This window comes from Neolamprologus multifasciatus, chromosome 11 (assembly GCF_963576455.1).
Source record: "Neolamprologus multifasciatus chromosome 11, fNeoMul1.2, whole genome shotgun sequence".
NCBI lineage: Eukaryota > Metazoa > Chordata > Actinopteri > Cichliformes > Cichlidae > Neolamprologus > Neolamprologus multifasciatus.
In genome coordinates, this window is record NC_140449.1 from 11,759,159 (window position 1) to 11,773,354 (window position 14,196).

The 14,196-nt window shown below is 40.9% G+C and overlaps 1 protein-coding gene across 1 annotated transcript in view; it reads right to left on the bottom strand.

Annotated features, from left to right (window-relative positions):
- The window catches only part of LOC146507875 (eukaryotic translation initiation factor 3 subunit H), a 60,799-nt gene that overhangs the window by 24,393 nt on the left and 22,210 nt on the right, over nucleotides 1–14,196 (bottom strand). Inside the window, exon 3 of the mRNA XM_085176183.1 lies at nucleotides 1,064–1,231. Coding sequence (XP_085032309.1) covers nucleotides 1,064–1,231 — 168 coding nt within the window. The remainder of the gene's footprint in view (nucleotides 1–1,063; nucleotides 1,232–14,196) is intronic.

Consider the following 14,196-nt stretch of genomic DNA (forward strand, 5'->3'; position numbering starts at 1 on the left):
AAAGAGACTAAATTTGACATGTGGTTGTTTAATCATGGCAGAAACCTGAGTGACAATGAAGCATAAATGACTGTAATCAACTCTCTTGTAGATGCACCATTTTGGTGCAAGAGAAAGAAAACAGATAACGACCATGTTTACTGAAACTAAGCAAGCTTTTCTACTTTCAGGCCTAGGGTGAGTGTTTTGATGTTGCTGTGTTTACTTTATTTCATGAGGACTCAGCAGTACTTTGTAGAGCCAACTTTACTAGAATGACTTTCCACCAGCATGAGTCTCTTTCAGTACTGGTGCCTTGTGAATGGCTTGAATGGCTTTAGGACATGTGACAAATACAGCAGTGGATCCCTTCTCTTCTTTTGGCTTGATATAACATTATCAATACAACAGACAGTCCAAGATTCATATGAACTCATCACACCTTTACACCTTTATTGTGGCTCTTAAAAACACACACAACATAAACTTGAAGGGGACCTATTATGCAAATTTCCAATTATATTCATTCTTGAACCCCACTAGGGCAGCTTTACATTATTAAAGGTTCAAAATAATTTGGCTTATCCACTGTGCAAAATAAGCCATTTCAGCTTTCATTCCCCTACTTTAAGGCAGATTTCTTCTCGTGGGGGCTTTTATACTCATTTATACTACTCACATTAGAGATACCCACTCTCACTGACATCATACGGAGCAAAAGGAAACAAAATATCAGAGATCAAGTGTTTTGAACAGTCTGAACTTTACGCTCAGCTGCTCTTATTCTTTAAATGTTTATGCAAATTTAATATGAGCATCCACCGCTGTAAAAGTGCAAGTATGAAAGAATATAAGAAAAAGTATAATAAGTAAATTATACTTAAATTGATGAATTCTTAATTTAACATCTATACCATGAATCTTTTTTATTTATATTCAAATTCTTTGTAATGTTCTGTCTGTTCATCTATAGTAAAATATATTTGATGTTTTGCTAATTTCGGGTCTTAACTTGCAAACAAAAGTAAACAAAACGATTTAAAAAAAACAGTCTTTACGCAGTGTTCTGTACAGGACTACTCACCATATATGAGTACTACTGACTCCTCAATGGCGTGCTGGTAGCTGAACTGAGAGTCGAGCAGTGCTCGGCTGACAAAGGAGCCATAGTAGGTGGACTGGTACCAGCCCACATGCAGATGGTCAATGTTGACGTGACGCAGAGAACGCATCATCTCCATCTGGTACTGGACTAGAGGCAGAGAAAGAGGAAGAAATAGAGAGGAAGGGAGGGGAAAGTCAAGGAAATGGGACAAAGAAGAAGGAAAAAAAAATCAGTTCACTGAAATCAGCTCTTTTTTTTTGAAACTGTGAATATCTGTTCTCCATCTGGAACCCTACATGGTGTATGAACAAGGGGAGGGAGTAATGGGAGAGAGGAGATGTGAGAAAAATGATAAATATGGTGAAGAAAAAGAGCGACCAGGATGTGAAGGACAAATGCAATGAAACTGAGGAAAAACAAAAGCTTCATCTTCTGTTATCAAGTGGCTGTGGTGGAGATTTCTAAAACAAACATCAGCTGGGTTCACCAGTCAGCCTTTCATTACTTATGTCAGTTAATACATCGTACTGGGGAGAGAACGGGAGGACAGAGACACAGACAGGCTTAAGAGCCATTTCATTATGGCAGACACATCCTAAGGATGCACGGCCACAAATACAAACAACCTGCCTCGCTGGCTGTAAGTAACAACCAAAGCAAGCAAGCAAAACAGTATCTCTATGCAGGCTGGCTGGAGGAGGTTGATAAATCAGTTTGTGATTGGGCAGCTGTGGCCCCCTAGACCCCAGTCTGTAGAGCACATCCTTCTCCTACTGGAGCTGTTAACAAGAACAAACTGGAGAGGTTTGAAAAGAAGCATGGGTGAAAAGCAGAGAGGGAAAGAAAAAAGAGCAAAGCTGGGAAAAATGAAGGACACTTGAAATGGAAGGAACGTGTTAAAGAGGGGAAGTGGGATGAGAGGGAACACACGAAGAAAAATGAGGCACGGAAGAAAAAAAATTCTTTCTTTTTTTTTTTAAATGGGTGAACTTCTTTTTTTATCTTCTGCTTTATGGTTAGAATTTGACCCCTGGCAGTTGAGGTTATGTAAAGCAGAGATCAGCCAAAGTCAAAATATATTAACATTTCATTTGGTTGTAATTAGCTGACCTCCAAGAGTTCATGGAGGGTTAAAAACACTGAGGTTTCTGAATCACTAAAACCCAAAGCGATGCAAGGGACCCCATCTGATTTGCATTAATCTCAAGTTTTCTTGAAGCAAACCTCCCACAAACCCGATTCTTGCCACAAAACAAAGAAAATCATCAATCAAACATTCTCCTTGAACTGAATTTTAACATTTGGCTTGGAGCAGTGGATGGGAACAGACCCTTTTTGTGGCCCCATGCATGAATTGATGAACTTGATGTAACAGACTAAATCTTCCCTTTTATTTGGTGTTTGACATGGTCAGTGAGACAAAAGAAAGCAGAGTCAAACAGAGGGAGGAGGATGAGAAAGTAGGAGAGAAATAGAGGAAGATGCAGTATATGAAGATTAAGAGAGAAATTGGGAGATTGTAGCAATTCTGGTACACATCATAGGAGGAGGTGGAGGTTTCGGGTAGCATCTGCAAGTGTGTTTGTGTGTTTCTAAAATGTGTGTCTATAACATTCAAGTTTTTAATTCTGACTGAATGGTGACAAATAAGAAGTAGGTGAGAATTAAAACAGAGTGGGAGAAAAGGGTAACAGGAGAAGCAAAAAAAAAAAAAAAGGATCGTGAGGAAAGGAGGGAGTGATGTGATGGACGGATAATAAGTCTGTTGGAGAGTGGCTCTGCTCGGGGGCTGGCTAGTAGCCGACTCCAAGATACACAGAGCTCAAGGCAGCCTGCCACCTAAATACAGTATCTGTCTGTGCACTTCTATGCCCATCAGTATGGGTACTTACCTTTTAGGCTCCACTGAGGCATGCACCAGCCCAGCACCCTATCATTAGCAGGGAAATTGTGCACAAAGTGATCTGTCTCTGATACAAAAGCTAAAGGCTGGGTGATTGACAACAGAGGCAGGAAAACCAATTGGCCATCTCTCCTCCCTAACTCAACACCACCTTCATTCCTAGTTCGCAACTCTAATCTTTGTTGGTGTCCAATATGCAGCTCAATCGGGACTTTCCTTTCAGCACATATTTCCTATTCCTTATGACTGTATTGCAGATTTAAACAACTGGTGATGATTTAAGAAGATCATCATCAAAAAAAAAAGATGATCTATGATAACAGGGTTCTTGCTGATCGGAGCTGGCTTGGCCCTGGCTTATCAGAGAATTAAGAAAGCGGAACCGGCTGTTCAAACCCCCCCAAGGCTGCCCGCTGGGAATGAAATGATGGGACAAGGTGCGACTTCTCAGAACGGGCTCATTGAGAGCAGCATGGTTAAGACCTTGGAGACGCTTACAGCTGCTGTGAATACTCAGAATAACACCTCTGAGCGTATATTGGGTTACATCAAGGAGAGGCCTGCTCAGAATAACACTTCTGAGCGAAAGTTGGATTACATCGTGGAACTGCTAACTGCAGTCGTGAGTTCTCAGAATCGGCAAAAGACTGACAACACCACGGAACGCAAGTTTGATACCATCATGGGGAAGCTCGTGGTTCTCCAGCGGGAGATTGAGAGACCAGTGTCGGAGTGTTAAAGAACAGCTTCGAAATTCTCATGAGTTGTTGCAAAAGAAAAATTACCATCATAATCCGGCTACCCCTTCGGCGCCAGCTGTGGGCTCAAGGCTGGAGCCGAACAAAAACTCCCTGATAACGACTGTGTTGAGTCTGTTCCTTCCCATTCCATGCAAGGCCACCTCGGTTGGCTGGAAGACTGTTTACTTAGCCTGGCGGGGCAAAGGACACTGTCTCAGCTGAACTATGGACATGCACACACATACATATACTGATACTGATACTGATAAGCACTCACTGACGCATCACCCTCCCTACCCCGGATCCAACGCCACCTCCAACGCTTACCTCCCCTCTGATCAGGTCAGTTGGAGGTGCAGTCGAAAGATTGCAGCGGTCCCAGATCAGATGTACACACTGGAACACTTTCCCATGTTGCTTGTCTGTATTTATTGTGCTATGGTGTGTTGATATCTGTGCATTCCTGTATTATCCTTTTGTGTTACACATTTCAATGGTTTTTTCCTCGCTACCTAGCCTGACCTGTCTCCCCAATATGATGTTTGTGTATTGTATGTACGGTCGGCAAGGTCTGTCATCTCGCTTGTGGGCAAAAGACCAGCAACCGACAAATAAAGGCTATCTCATCTCATCTCTCATCTCAAAAGCTGCAAGAGCTGAACATGTGTTGGCGCGACACCACTTAAAACGACCTGTTGTTTAAAGCGTGACTTTACACCATCGAGCCTTGCTGAATGTTAAAACGTGTCACTCTCAATCACTCGTCTTGGATCTCTGTCAAACGAGTTGATCTATAAGGCATTCAGGACAACTTCAAAGTCCGTGGGTCTTTCTGCAGTCGATATTACAGTTTCGATTCAAGGGTGGATTTCAGCTTTTTCTTTAAAATGAAAAGGTTGGTCATAAAAGTCTAAGTATCCTTGAGAAGCATTTACAGGGAAGTTCTTTTTAACAGAGGAGCAGAAATCTAAGACTCAAGTGAAAAGTCACTGATCTTTAGAAGGTTAAGAAATCATATCTGAAGTACTTGGAATTTCAAAAGAGTGGAGCAGCCTCCATAAAGAAAGAATCGCTGTCTCAATAGTGTCTTTCCCCCTGTAGCTTGTAGGACAAACTGAGCAGCAAAGAGGCAATGGGGCACAGAGAAACAAAGGGACAGCCATATATGAGACCCGGTAAAAATGCTTTAACCCACTGGGTTTGTGGTTCTGATTCCTCAGAATTATTATTCATATTTGGATTGATATACAGATTTCCTCCAAGAATATTGTCATTTTTAAAAGTTCTGGAATAATATGAATTCTTCCCACTAAAACTTCAACAATGTGAGGCATGGGCAAAAACACCCCCCAAAAAAACAAACAAAAAGACCCCCAACTCACAAAAGGTGAAAGTCAAATAATAAAAATGCTGCAGAAATAGTAGAATTAGTATTCAGCGGATACTTTTGTATTGGCCTTCTTTAATTTTAATTTGAACTTTTTGGGGATGTTTTTTCCTTCTATTTTGCACAATTTGAATGAGTTTCCTTTGTGTTTGTTACATTTCCATAATTTGAAAATACATGCATGCATGCACCACTGCAAGTGATGGTGAGAAAAAATAAAAATATATTTATTCCAGCAGATTATCCCAGCATGTCATTAAGTCTGTGTATCTGAATACTCTAAACATTAAAATGACACCATGTGAATGGGAAAAAGACTACCGTGTGTCCAAACTAATCAAAGTTTACACCAACTTCACACTGACTGACGTGTACTCTACTCAACTGGAGGACACTCAGCTTCCAGACGAAACTCAAGCAGACAGGCCGCCTTGCAAACAAACTCCTACCGGCTGTACTCAGGTCAGAAAGGAAAAGACGAAGAAACAAAGACAGAAGACACATGAAGTAAATCAACTGTCTCTTAGACTGAGAGCTAAAGTGAGATTCGGGGGTGAGTGAGACAACCAGCCAGTGGCAGACCTGCAGAGGCATCCACTACAAAAATCTAATAGAAAATACAAGAGTCTTATAAATGGCACAGGATCACTACCTCCTTTGTTCATAAACCATAAATTACAGCTGTGGAGGAAAAAAAAAAGAACAACAAACAGCAAAACAAACTGCGTGGCATCTCAGCTGTGTCGACTCAACACTGATTGGAAGTCATAAACCTCTGGAGATCTTTCAATCTGCCTGGTAACATTGGTGCTAAAAACAATTATTTTTATAGTTATATAATCACTAGTAACAAAATGACACTTATTGATGAGGAAAAAAACTGTGTATGCACTTAAAGTGAAATTATGTGTTCTTTTGTATCAACTGACACCGATAAACAAATCTCTCTCTACATCTATATTTATTTATTTAGCTTACTTATCTATATCAGCTGATACCTGTTTATCTTCCCTATTTTTGTATTGTTCTCTATTATGACACAAGTATTCTTCATCACACTTTCTCTGAACCTTTACCAAGGGCAAAAGTGACGTGACAGCACAGATAAATATCATTCGCTGACACCTGTAAATGCCATCTTATTTGCCAATAGTCAATATCAGTCAACAAGCAAGACAGATTGGTACATGCTTGGCTTGGAAAACACTGACACACCCCCTCCCCCCAAAAAATAAATAATGAAAGAACATTTTTACTCTGAGTGGCCAATTGATTATCCGGTGCCTATTTTTGATCAACGCACTGACTGACATATTGTTTTATACCTAAAAATGAGTCATAAAGAGATAAGAAGTCAAAGCTACAAACACATCAGGGACTCGAGGTTCATACACGACAAAGAGAAGCTTTTGTACTTCCCGAATGTCAAAACAAGGAGGAAAAAAGGCTAGAGTAATCTGACGTGAATAATGTTCTCTGTTCTTTCAACTACGACTGTGCCTACTTTACTTTTACCTTCAATATAGTACTTACAGCACAACAGTTCATAGACAAAATGAAAGAGGCAACGTGCATCATCTACAGGCTCACAAGTATGTGGATTAATTATCTTGAGGGTGCACACATATAATAGATGATCGCGCTCTTTCTTTTCCCTCCTTTCTTCATCCACCAAGGGTGAGAGCACATTTAGTCGTGCTAAGGAACAACACAAATTCTACTTCACCGGAATAGCTGGAGAGCTACTCCAGTTAATATGGACTTTTTGAAAGAGAGACAGAAAGAGGACTTCTTGCTCCCCCCTGTTGCTTTACTAGGAAGCCAGTAATATTCTGTGGACATAACAGCAGCATTAGCCCAAGAACAGCCAATTTAACAATATCATCAAGGCGTGGAGGTGGGAGCGTGCCCCACCATTTGCTATTCCTCACTCATTTCTGCTGCCCTGCCGCCTCTCCTATCAATCAATCTGGGTCTGAGGCCAGACGGGGAATGAGTCTGTCCATTCCCTTAGTGCTGCTTGATTGTGTGTGTATGTGTGTATTTAGACAAGAGACAAAGTGAAAGTGTGTTTAAAGGAGTATGTGAGGAACTGTGAGTTCAACAGAAAATTGAGAAGGAAATAGGATGTGATGCAGAGAGTAAAAGTGTGACATCTGGAAAGGAAAGAGTGTGTGTGTGTGTGTGTGTGTGTGTGTGTGTGTGTGTGTGTGTGTGTGTGTGTGTGTGTGTGTGTGTCTGGAAAAGGAAAGCGCGAGACATGTGAAGCTTGAGGATGGTCAAGCCGTATGTATGTATGATAGACTGGAGGTGTTTATCAGTAGGGAGCAAAACTCCTCACCTTGGGGAGCAACGTTCAGAGTCATAACCAACAACGCACTACCATGTGTGTGTGTGTCTCCGCCCTGAACCAGACAGACAGTCCATACTCTAATACTCAATGACACAAGAGGTGAACTGTGTTGGACCTTGCATGCTGCTGCAGGCCACAACATCTCTGTGCGGGCAGCAAGGTGTGTGTGAGCGTGTGTGGGTCTCTGAATGTGAGGCTGCACGTATCTGTGTGTCACAACACATTCTAATCACCACCTTGACAGGCTGACGGGGCCTTGCCTGGAAAGTCTGTTGCGGTTTAACACACACACACACACACACACACACACACTTTACATCCACCAGCGTCAAGTTAAGCAGGTGAGTAGCAGACAATGGTGCCAAGTGTTTGAAGCTTGGGAGAGCGACATTTCTTTACCCTCAGTTTCCTCCCACTACTTACCGAATTTGGCGAATAGAACATTTTAATAGTTTAAAATAAGGATAAATGGGCCAATCAGACCTCCATCAAAAATACATTTTCTTTATAGGGGGAAAAAATCCATTTGGAAGCCGCAATGAAATTAAAATTATGACTTTCAGATGGTGCATTTATCAAGGAAAGTTAAAGAGAAAGAAAGAATATGTTAAGAAATATCTTCAATATTAAGAAATGTAATGCATTTTTAATTTGTATTATAACCTTCTCAAGCTGAAACTTGAAAAAATAAAAAAAAAACATACAAAAAAAGATTCAGTTCGTGCTTGAAATGTAACACTTTTGATTGTACTGAACAGACTGAAAACCACTATTTCCACATATGTTCTCCACAGTGACAGCAAACCACACTCATTTTGGCATTTCATAAATACTTTAGAGCCACGAGGAAAACAAAACAAATGTTTAGCTTACAATTTAAAGACATCGTATTCTACCAGCGTTCTGCTGAGTGAAGAAGGCTGTTGTTCCACAGCAGCTTCATTTTTTTTTCTTCTCCCCCCCCCATCTCACCCTCAGGGCCCCGGAGCATAAACCCTAATTGAACAAGTCCACACTCTTGACCCATTCATTCAACACAGCTGACAACCCACTTTTACTCTGCACTCCATTCTGACAGTCATTTACTTTGCGACAAGGATGCCAAGCTGTTTTGGAAGGTAAAAACAGAGTGGTTCTTACCATCTCTGTGTTTACACATTTATTTTGCAGTTCTCTTTAAACGCCTCTCTGACAAGCACTAAGCATTCTATAAATACTCCAGGCTTGACTTAACCCCATATGCGACTAAACAACGCTGCATCCACTACTACGTCTACTTCAGAGGACAAAGATAATCTGAATGTTTTTAGGCTTTGAGGCCGACTTCCTTCTCTCCTTTGTTGTTGCAATGCTGCTGCCCCGTTTGCCAAACCCCTCATCTAACCTCGCTACTCCCTCAGATTCCCTAAACAGACTCAGTAATGTTTGTACTTCTCTCCTTCTCCAAATCTGTTAAAAATTCCAGCTTATCTGCAGAGTCCAAAAACTCTTCACTCATACCCTGTCCAGATTTGGGGAAACAATGAAAAATGACCAGCGCAGAAAGTGAAAATAATGTCTCCACAATAAAACAAGGAAACGATGGACATGCTGTTACTCTCAAGGACAAATAAGATTAGCCATCATCAAATGCAGTGCATGTCTATATGCTGTACCCATGAGATGCAACTGAGACAAAATCCATAATGCTATCCATTCATTCCCAGCCCACAAAGCCCATGTGGAACTCAAATTTAATTCTGTAGCCCTTTTTTCTTGAGTTATTCATGATCTCCCAGGTTCGCAGGGTTTCTTTAGCATTTTAAGCTCACAATACCAACCAGCTTGTTCCTTCATCTACCCACCTGTGCTTATAGCTTTACAGCTGACCCTTTACTACCAGATTAACCAAACAACAACAGTCACACAGTAATACGTATAGTTTAACAGTGGGGTCATGTGCTAAAAGGCAGATTTAGTGAGAACTCTGAGTGGAAAGTTTGAGTTTTCTTCTTCCAGAAGACCCCCAACTTAGACAACCTTTCTCCAACAAACCCAGGGCTTCTCTACAAAACTGTCAATTCGTCCTTCATAGGCCACATAACATTAATTTGCCCCAGTTCACATCTCTACAATGACAGAAACCCCATTTAGTTGTCAGTTCGTGATTTGTTATAGTTCAACAACTATTGGCTGATTTCAATTCTGCTGGAGTACTGGCTAAAAAATTATTCCTGGCATGCAAAAATGGAAGCAATATAAGGATGGAGGAATGTAAGCAGTTAATACTTTTCACACCTCTGATTCTGTAAAGCCCAGTCAAATTTAACAACATGAGACCTTTAACATGACAAATGCAAATGCACAAGTTCCTGCAAATATAGTTTGCTTAATTAACAGCCACTAAAGACAATAGCTAGGTTTTGTCTAAAGTCTAATTCATTAGGGCCACACTCCTTTTCTCCCCACTGGCACAACACAATATGCCAATTAGGCTTTGAGCTAACAAGCGCTGGCCTAAGCAAACACATGTGCTACCTACATAAGCCTTAGATCGAAAACAAATGGAATAAATCAATCTCCACTTCTGTCTGTCTCAGGCAAACAATCTACACTTCCAGGCAGTGATATCCAAACACAAGTACACCCAGATGTGTGCACGCACATGCACACTACACAGACACACGCAGGTACAGGAGATGCCTTTAGCCAGGGTTGACATAGCAGATGTCCTTAAGCGGGTATGATGGTCCTTCACAAGCACTGCCACTCAGTGTGGTCAGTGTGTAACCTAACCAAGTATACTAAACCTTCCTTTTCTCTTTCCTTTCTGTGAGTGAGTTCCCCAACCTACATATGTTGTCACATCTAAATAATGCACATTTAGCAAAAAGAACATGAAATCTAAAAATGACAAGATTAGCAAATAATTATTTAAAAAAAAAACAACAACAAAAACCCCATTTTGGATAAATGGTGAGAAAACAAGTATGAAGAGATAAATAATGGGTTGAAAAATCAGGGGTGGTGTGGATGAAAGAGTAGTCTACTTCATCTGACAGGCCTGAGAGGGTGTGGAAAAAAGGCCGGGAAGCAGAGGCGTAGATACATTATCTGCAGCACAACACAGGCACAAGATAAATGAAGGCCACTGCTCCCCATCATTATGACATACATGATGACAGTAACCGAGAGGTGCAGAGGGGAAAAGTGAAGGGAGGAGACAAAGGGTAGGAAAGGAGAAAGTGTGATACGCAGAGGGAAGAGAAAGAAGGTGACTGCCTGTCTTTCATCAAAAGAAAAGTCAATCTGCACATGTCTGTTAGGGATGCACCATTTTAATATTTTACCTGGATATTGGTCCAATCTGGACTCAGAAAGCTTGGTCGGTGATTGATAACAACAAGCAGAGCTATGTGGCAAGCCACTGAATTCAGTTCTATGTTAGTGACCTGGTTGCTGGTGGAAAAGCAACTAGCTAAAACCTAATTATATAACACACTTCAAGACAAGAAACCAGTCACAAAGTGTTAAGGGGGTATTTAATTATTTTTTTTAAGAGCTAATACAAGGTAAAAGTAAACCAGGTAAAACAACACAGAACATACAAACGTTCTGAATACATGGTTTTAGTGCATTACAAAAGATCAAGCCGGAGGAGACGAAGGGATGAGCAAGTGTCTCCAGTTCACTTTTTGAGACCCAAAGGATGGGAAAGACCATAGATGTTTGGAGAATAATGCCCTCTGGAGCCACAAGTTGCAAAAAGTTATTTGCCATCCAGCCACCAATTGCAGTGAGACAAAATAAAATGGTTAATTTATATGTGCTGAGATATAAAGGAGAGGTACAGTTCAATGTTGTCAGCATACAGATGATTAAAACAAAAAAGGTTTTCAAACTACTACTAATAATATGACATAATGGGATAATATACCACAAAAATAACATGAGACTGAACCCAGATCCTTGTGGAATGCAAAATGATTATGGGTGATAAGAGCTAACATAGCCAAGGAGGAAGCTAAAAGCAAAGTCCATGTAGTTTGGAGTCATTTCACACCTGCTTCGTAAACAGCTTTATTTTGTAAGGGAATAGAGGAAACTTGCCTGACTGTAAATTACAAGAGTACAAAGTAACCTGTTGCGCCTGTTGCCATGTATTATTTTACTAATGAATACCAATTCCCAAACGGTGTTCCTTCCTCTAAAAAAGAAACCAGGAATGAACCTATTAATTTAACACTGGTGTCAATAAATCCTCTGTAGTGGTATTCAATCACAACTGGAAAAAGACAGTTTGATGCATCGCCTGGGTTTGTGTGTGCGCACCTGAGAAATTAAATCATGAATGAACCTAAAGTAATAAATGAAGTAATAACCTAATTTTACTCAAAGTTCACCTGAAAAAAGTAAAAATTTAAAATCAACTTTACTGTTGAAGTATGACGCTCGAGTTCTCTCTAGACTGGATTTCATTTTCAAACCACCATATCCAGCACACTGACCGTGAACACATTTTAATGACACTGCCAACCAGGACAGGTGTAACCTGACAGGCCAATCAGCATTTCCCAACAGCATGGTAATGTGCAGGCTTTCATTTACAAGCAATTCACTCTACAGATGACTTTATTAACAATAAATTAATCATTGTCACCATTCATTTCTGTAGCCAATCATCAACTTCGCCCTGCTATACAGTACAGTAAATATATCGCTGACCTTGGAACACTCTCTTTCCCATTATTTCAGTAAAACTCCACAGTGCACCTGTTCCTACAGCTATACGTTAACAACGACGTTCGAAGACATTAAGTCCAGGCAGCGCGTCGTCCTCTTCTCTAAAGAGGAAAGATGACAAACGCATTCTTTCTATGCATTGTCAAGGTCAGCTGGTGCGCATGTGAGAGAGCAGATAGCTCCGTCGTGGCATTCTGTCCGTCCGTCCGTGCATTCATCTGTCGGGAGACGGGAGCAGTGATAAATGTGCAACTTGTCGGGAAGTAAATGGTGGTATCGAGTTGTGGTCTGGTCCGGAGTGTCAGGAGAGGCGCGGGGCTAATTTTCAGCAGCGAGGCTATAATGGGATGTGTGTGCCTATTTGTGAGTGTCTCTGCGTGTTTGTGTGAGTGCACCCACCACGGTCTATGTTCCACCTGGCACAGTGGATTAGGTGCAATTAATCTTAGTTAAGCAAGCCCTGCGGAGAGCTGCCTCCGTTACACGCGCATGTACATACAAACACGCACACTGTGCCACAATCAGGCACACAAACCACCCTCAGTGATGCAGTGATGCACAAGAGGGAGTGCGAGCATACTGAAGCAGCTGCTTTGTGTGCATAACACACTGACGAGTTCACCGTATGCACATTTGACAACGCTGCTTGTCAAGGCTTTGTTTTTACAGTGGGAATGGGGAAGGGGAAATCGGGTGTGCGCGCTCGTTTGCTCACATCTATTCGCACACTCGTTTATCTTCTCAAATGTGACAAAAAGGAAGGAAATTGGGTGCTCACTGTCATACAGGTGTTAGCATCAACAAAGGTAAATGTCAAAGCTAGTGGATGTTTATTTATTAACTGTGGTGGCCGATTTGGTGACATTATGAAGGCAAAGGGGAGTAAGATATCATCTGTGAGGTCACAAAAGCCCACGAGAGTATTAGAATGGGTAATGTTACATGATGTTTCCTTTGAATGATGAAGCCTAGCAATAGAGCTGATGGGTCCTTCCCACAGAATGCTGAGCAACTACATTAACAAGCTGCAATAGCTTGCTAACAGCTGACCAAACATAACATACCAACATAAACATTCAGTTTGCAGAAAACCACATTCAACTTGTACACATTTCACGTTTGAGTGTTTGTGAGGTCCAAGCAATGAAGGGGATACACAATTCAACACAGGCTTCCACATTCCCATTTTTCAGTCATGCACATGCTTCTTCCTTTAAATGAATAATTCTCATGACAAATAAGAAATGCCTTAAATGCAATCAACATTCATCAAATCATTAATACATATATTTGCACTTGAGCGAACACATTAAATGTAAAAAAAATGTAAATTTTCTTTTGATATTATACTTTAAGCCTCACATAAACAATACGAGGTACCCCTCGTGTTGCTAATGGCTGCAAACAGGTTTCGAAAGTGCACTCAGTCCTGTGTAAGAGAAGCTGTGACTACATGAACTAAGTATCTGTGCAGAGAGAATTCATTTCTGCACCACCCACATTTGTTTCAAACTAAATCCCAAGTGGCTTCACCTGTGTTTTTTTTTTTTTTTTTTTAGAAACTAATAATAAAAAATTCACAACTATCAGACTCGCATGAGTAAACGCTTGCCCATCTGTGACTAAAACACCCAGCAGAGCTGCAAAGGAAGATGAGAAATTTTGGATATTCAGGTGTCTGGAAGTAAGAGTCTTTATTGGCTTCTGCGTATAAAACGTACGGTGACTCTGGGGGAAAAAATGTTGTCTCAATGTGGAAATGTCAACCACGTCAAATTCATGGTCTTTGTGTTGTCAGTCACTGCAGATACTTAGTTCACCTCAACTTTTAAACTTAGATTGAGTGACTTTTTAATATTTCTCTACGTTTCTTTTTTGTTGTTGTTGTTTTGTTAGTTTTTTTTTTAAATCCTGTGGTCAGAGAAGCCGAGCGGAGGGGAATGAATCGTTAGCACATGCACCGTGTTTTCCTTGTGATTTGTCACCCTCACAGCGGCTGTGCACTGT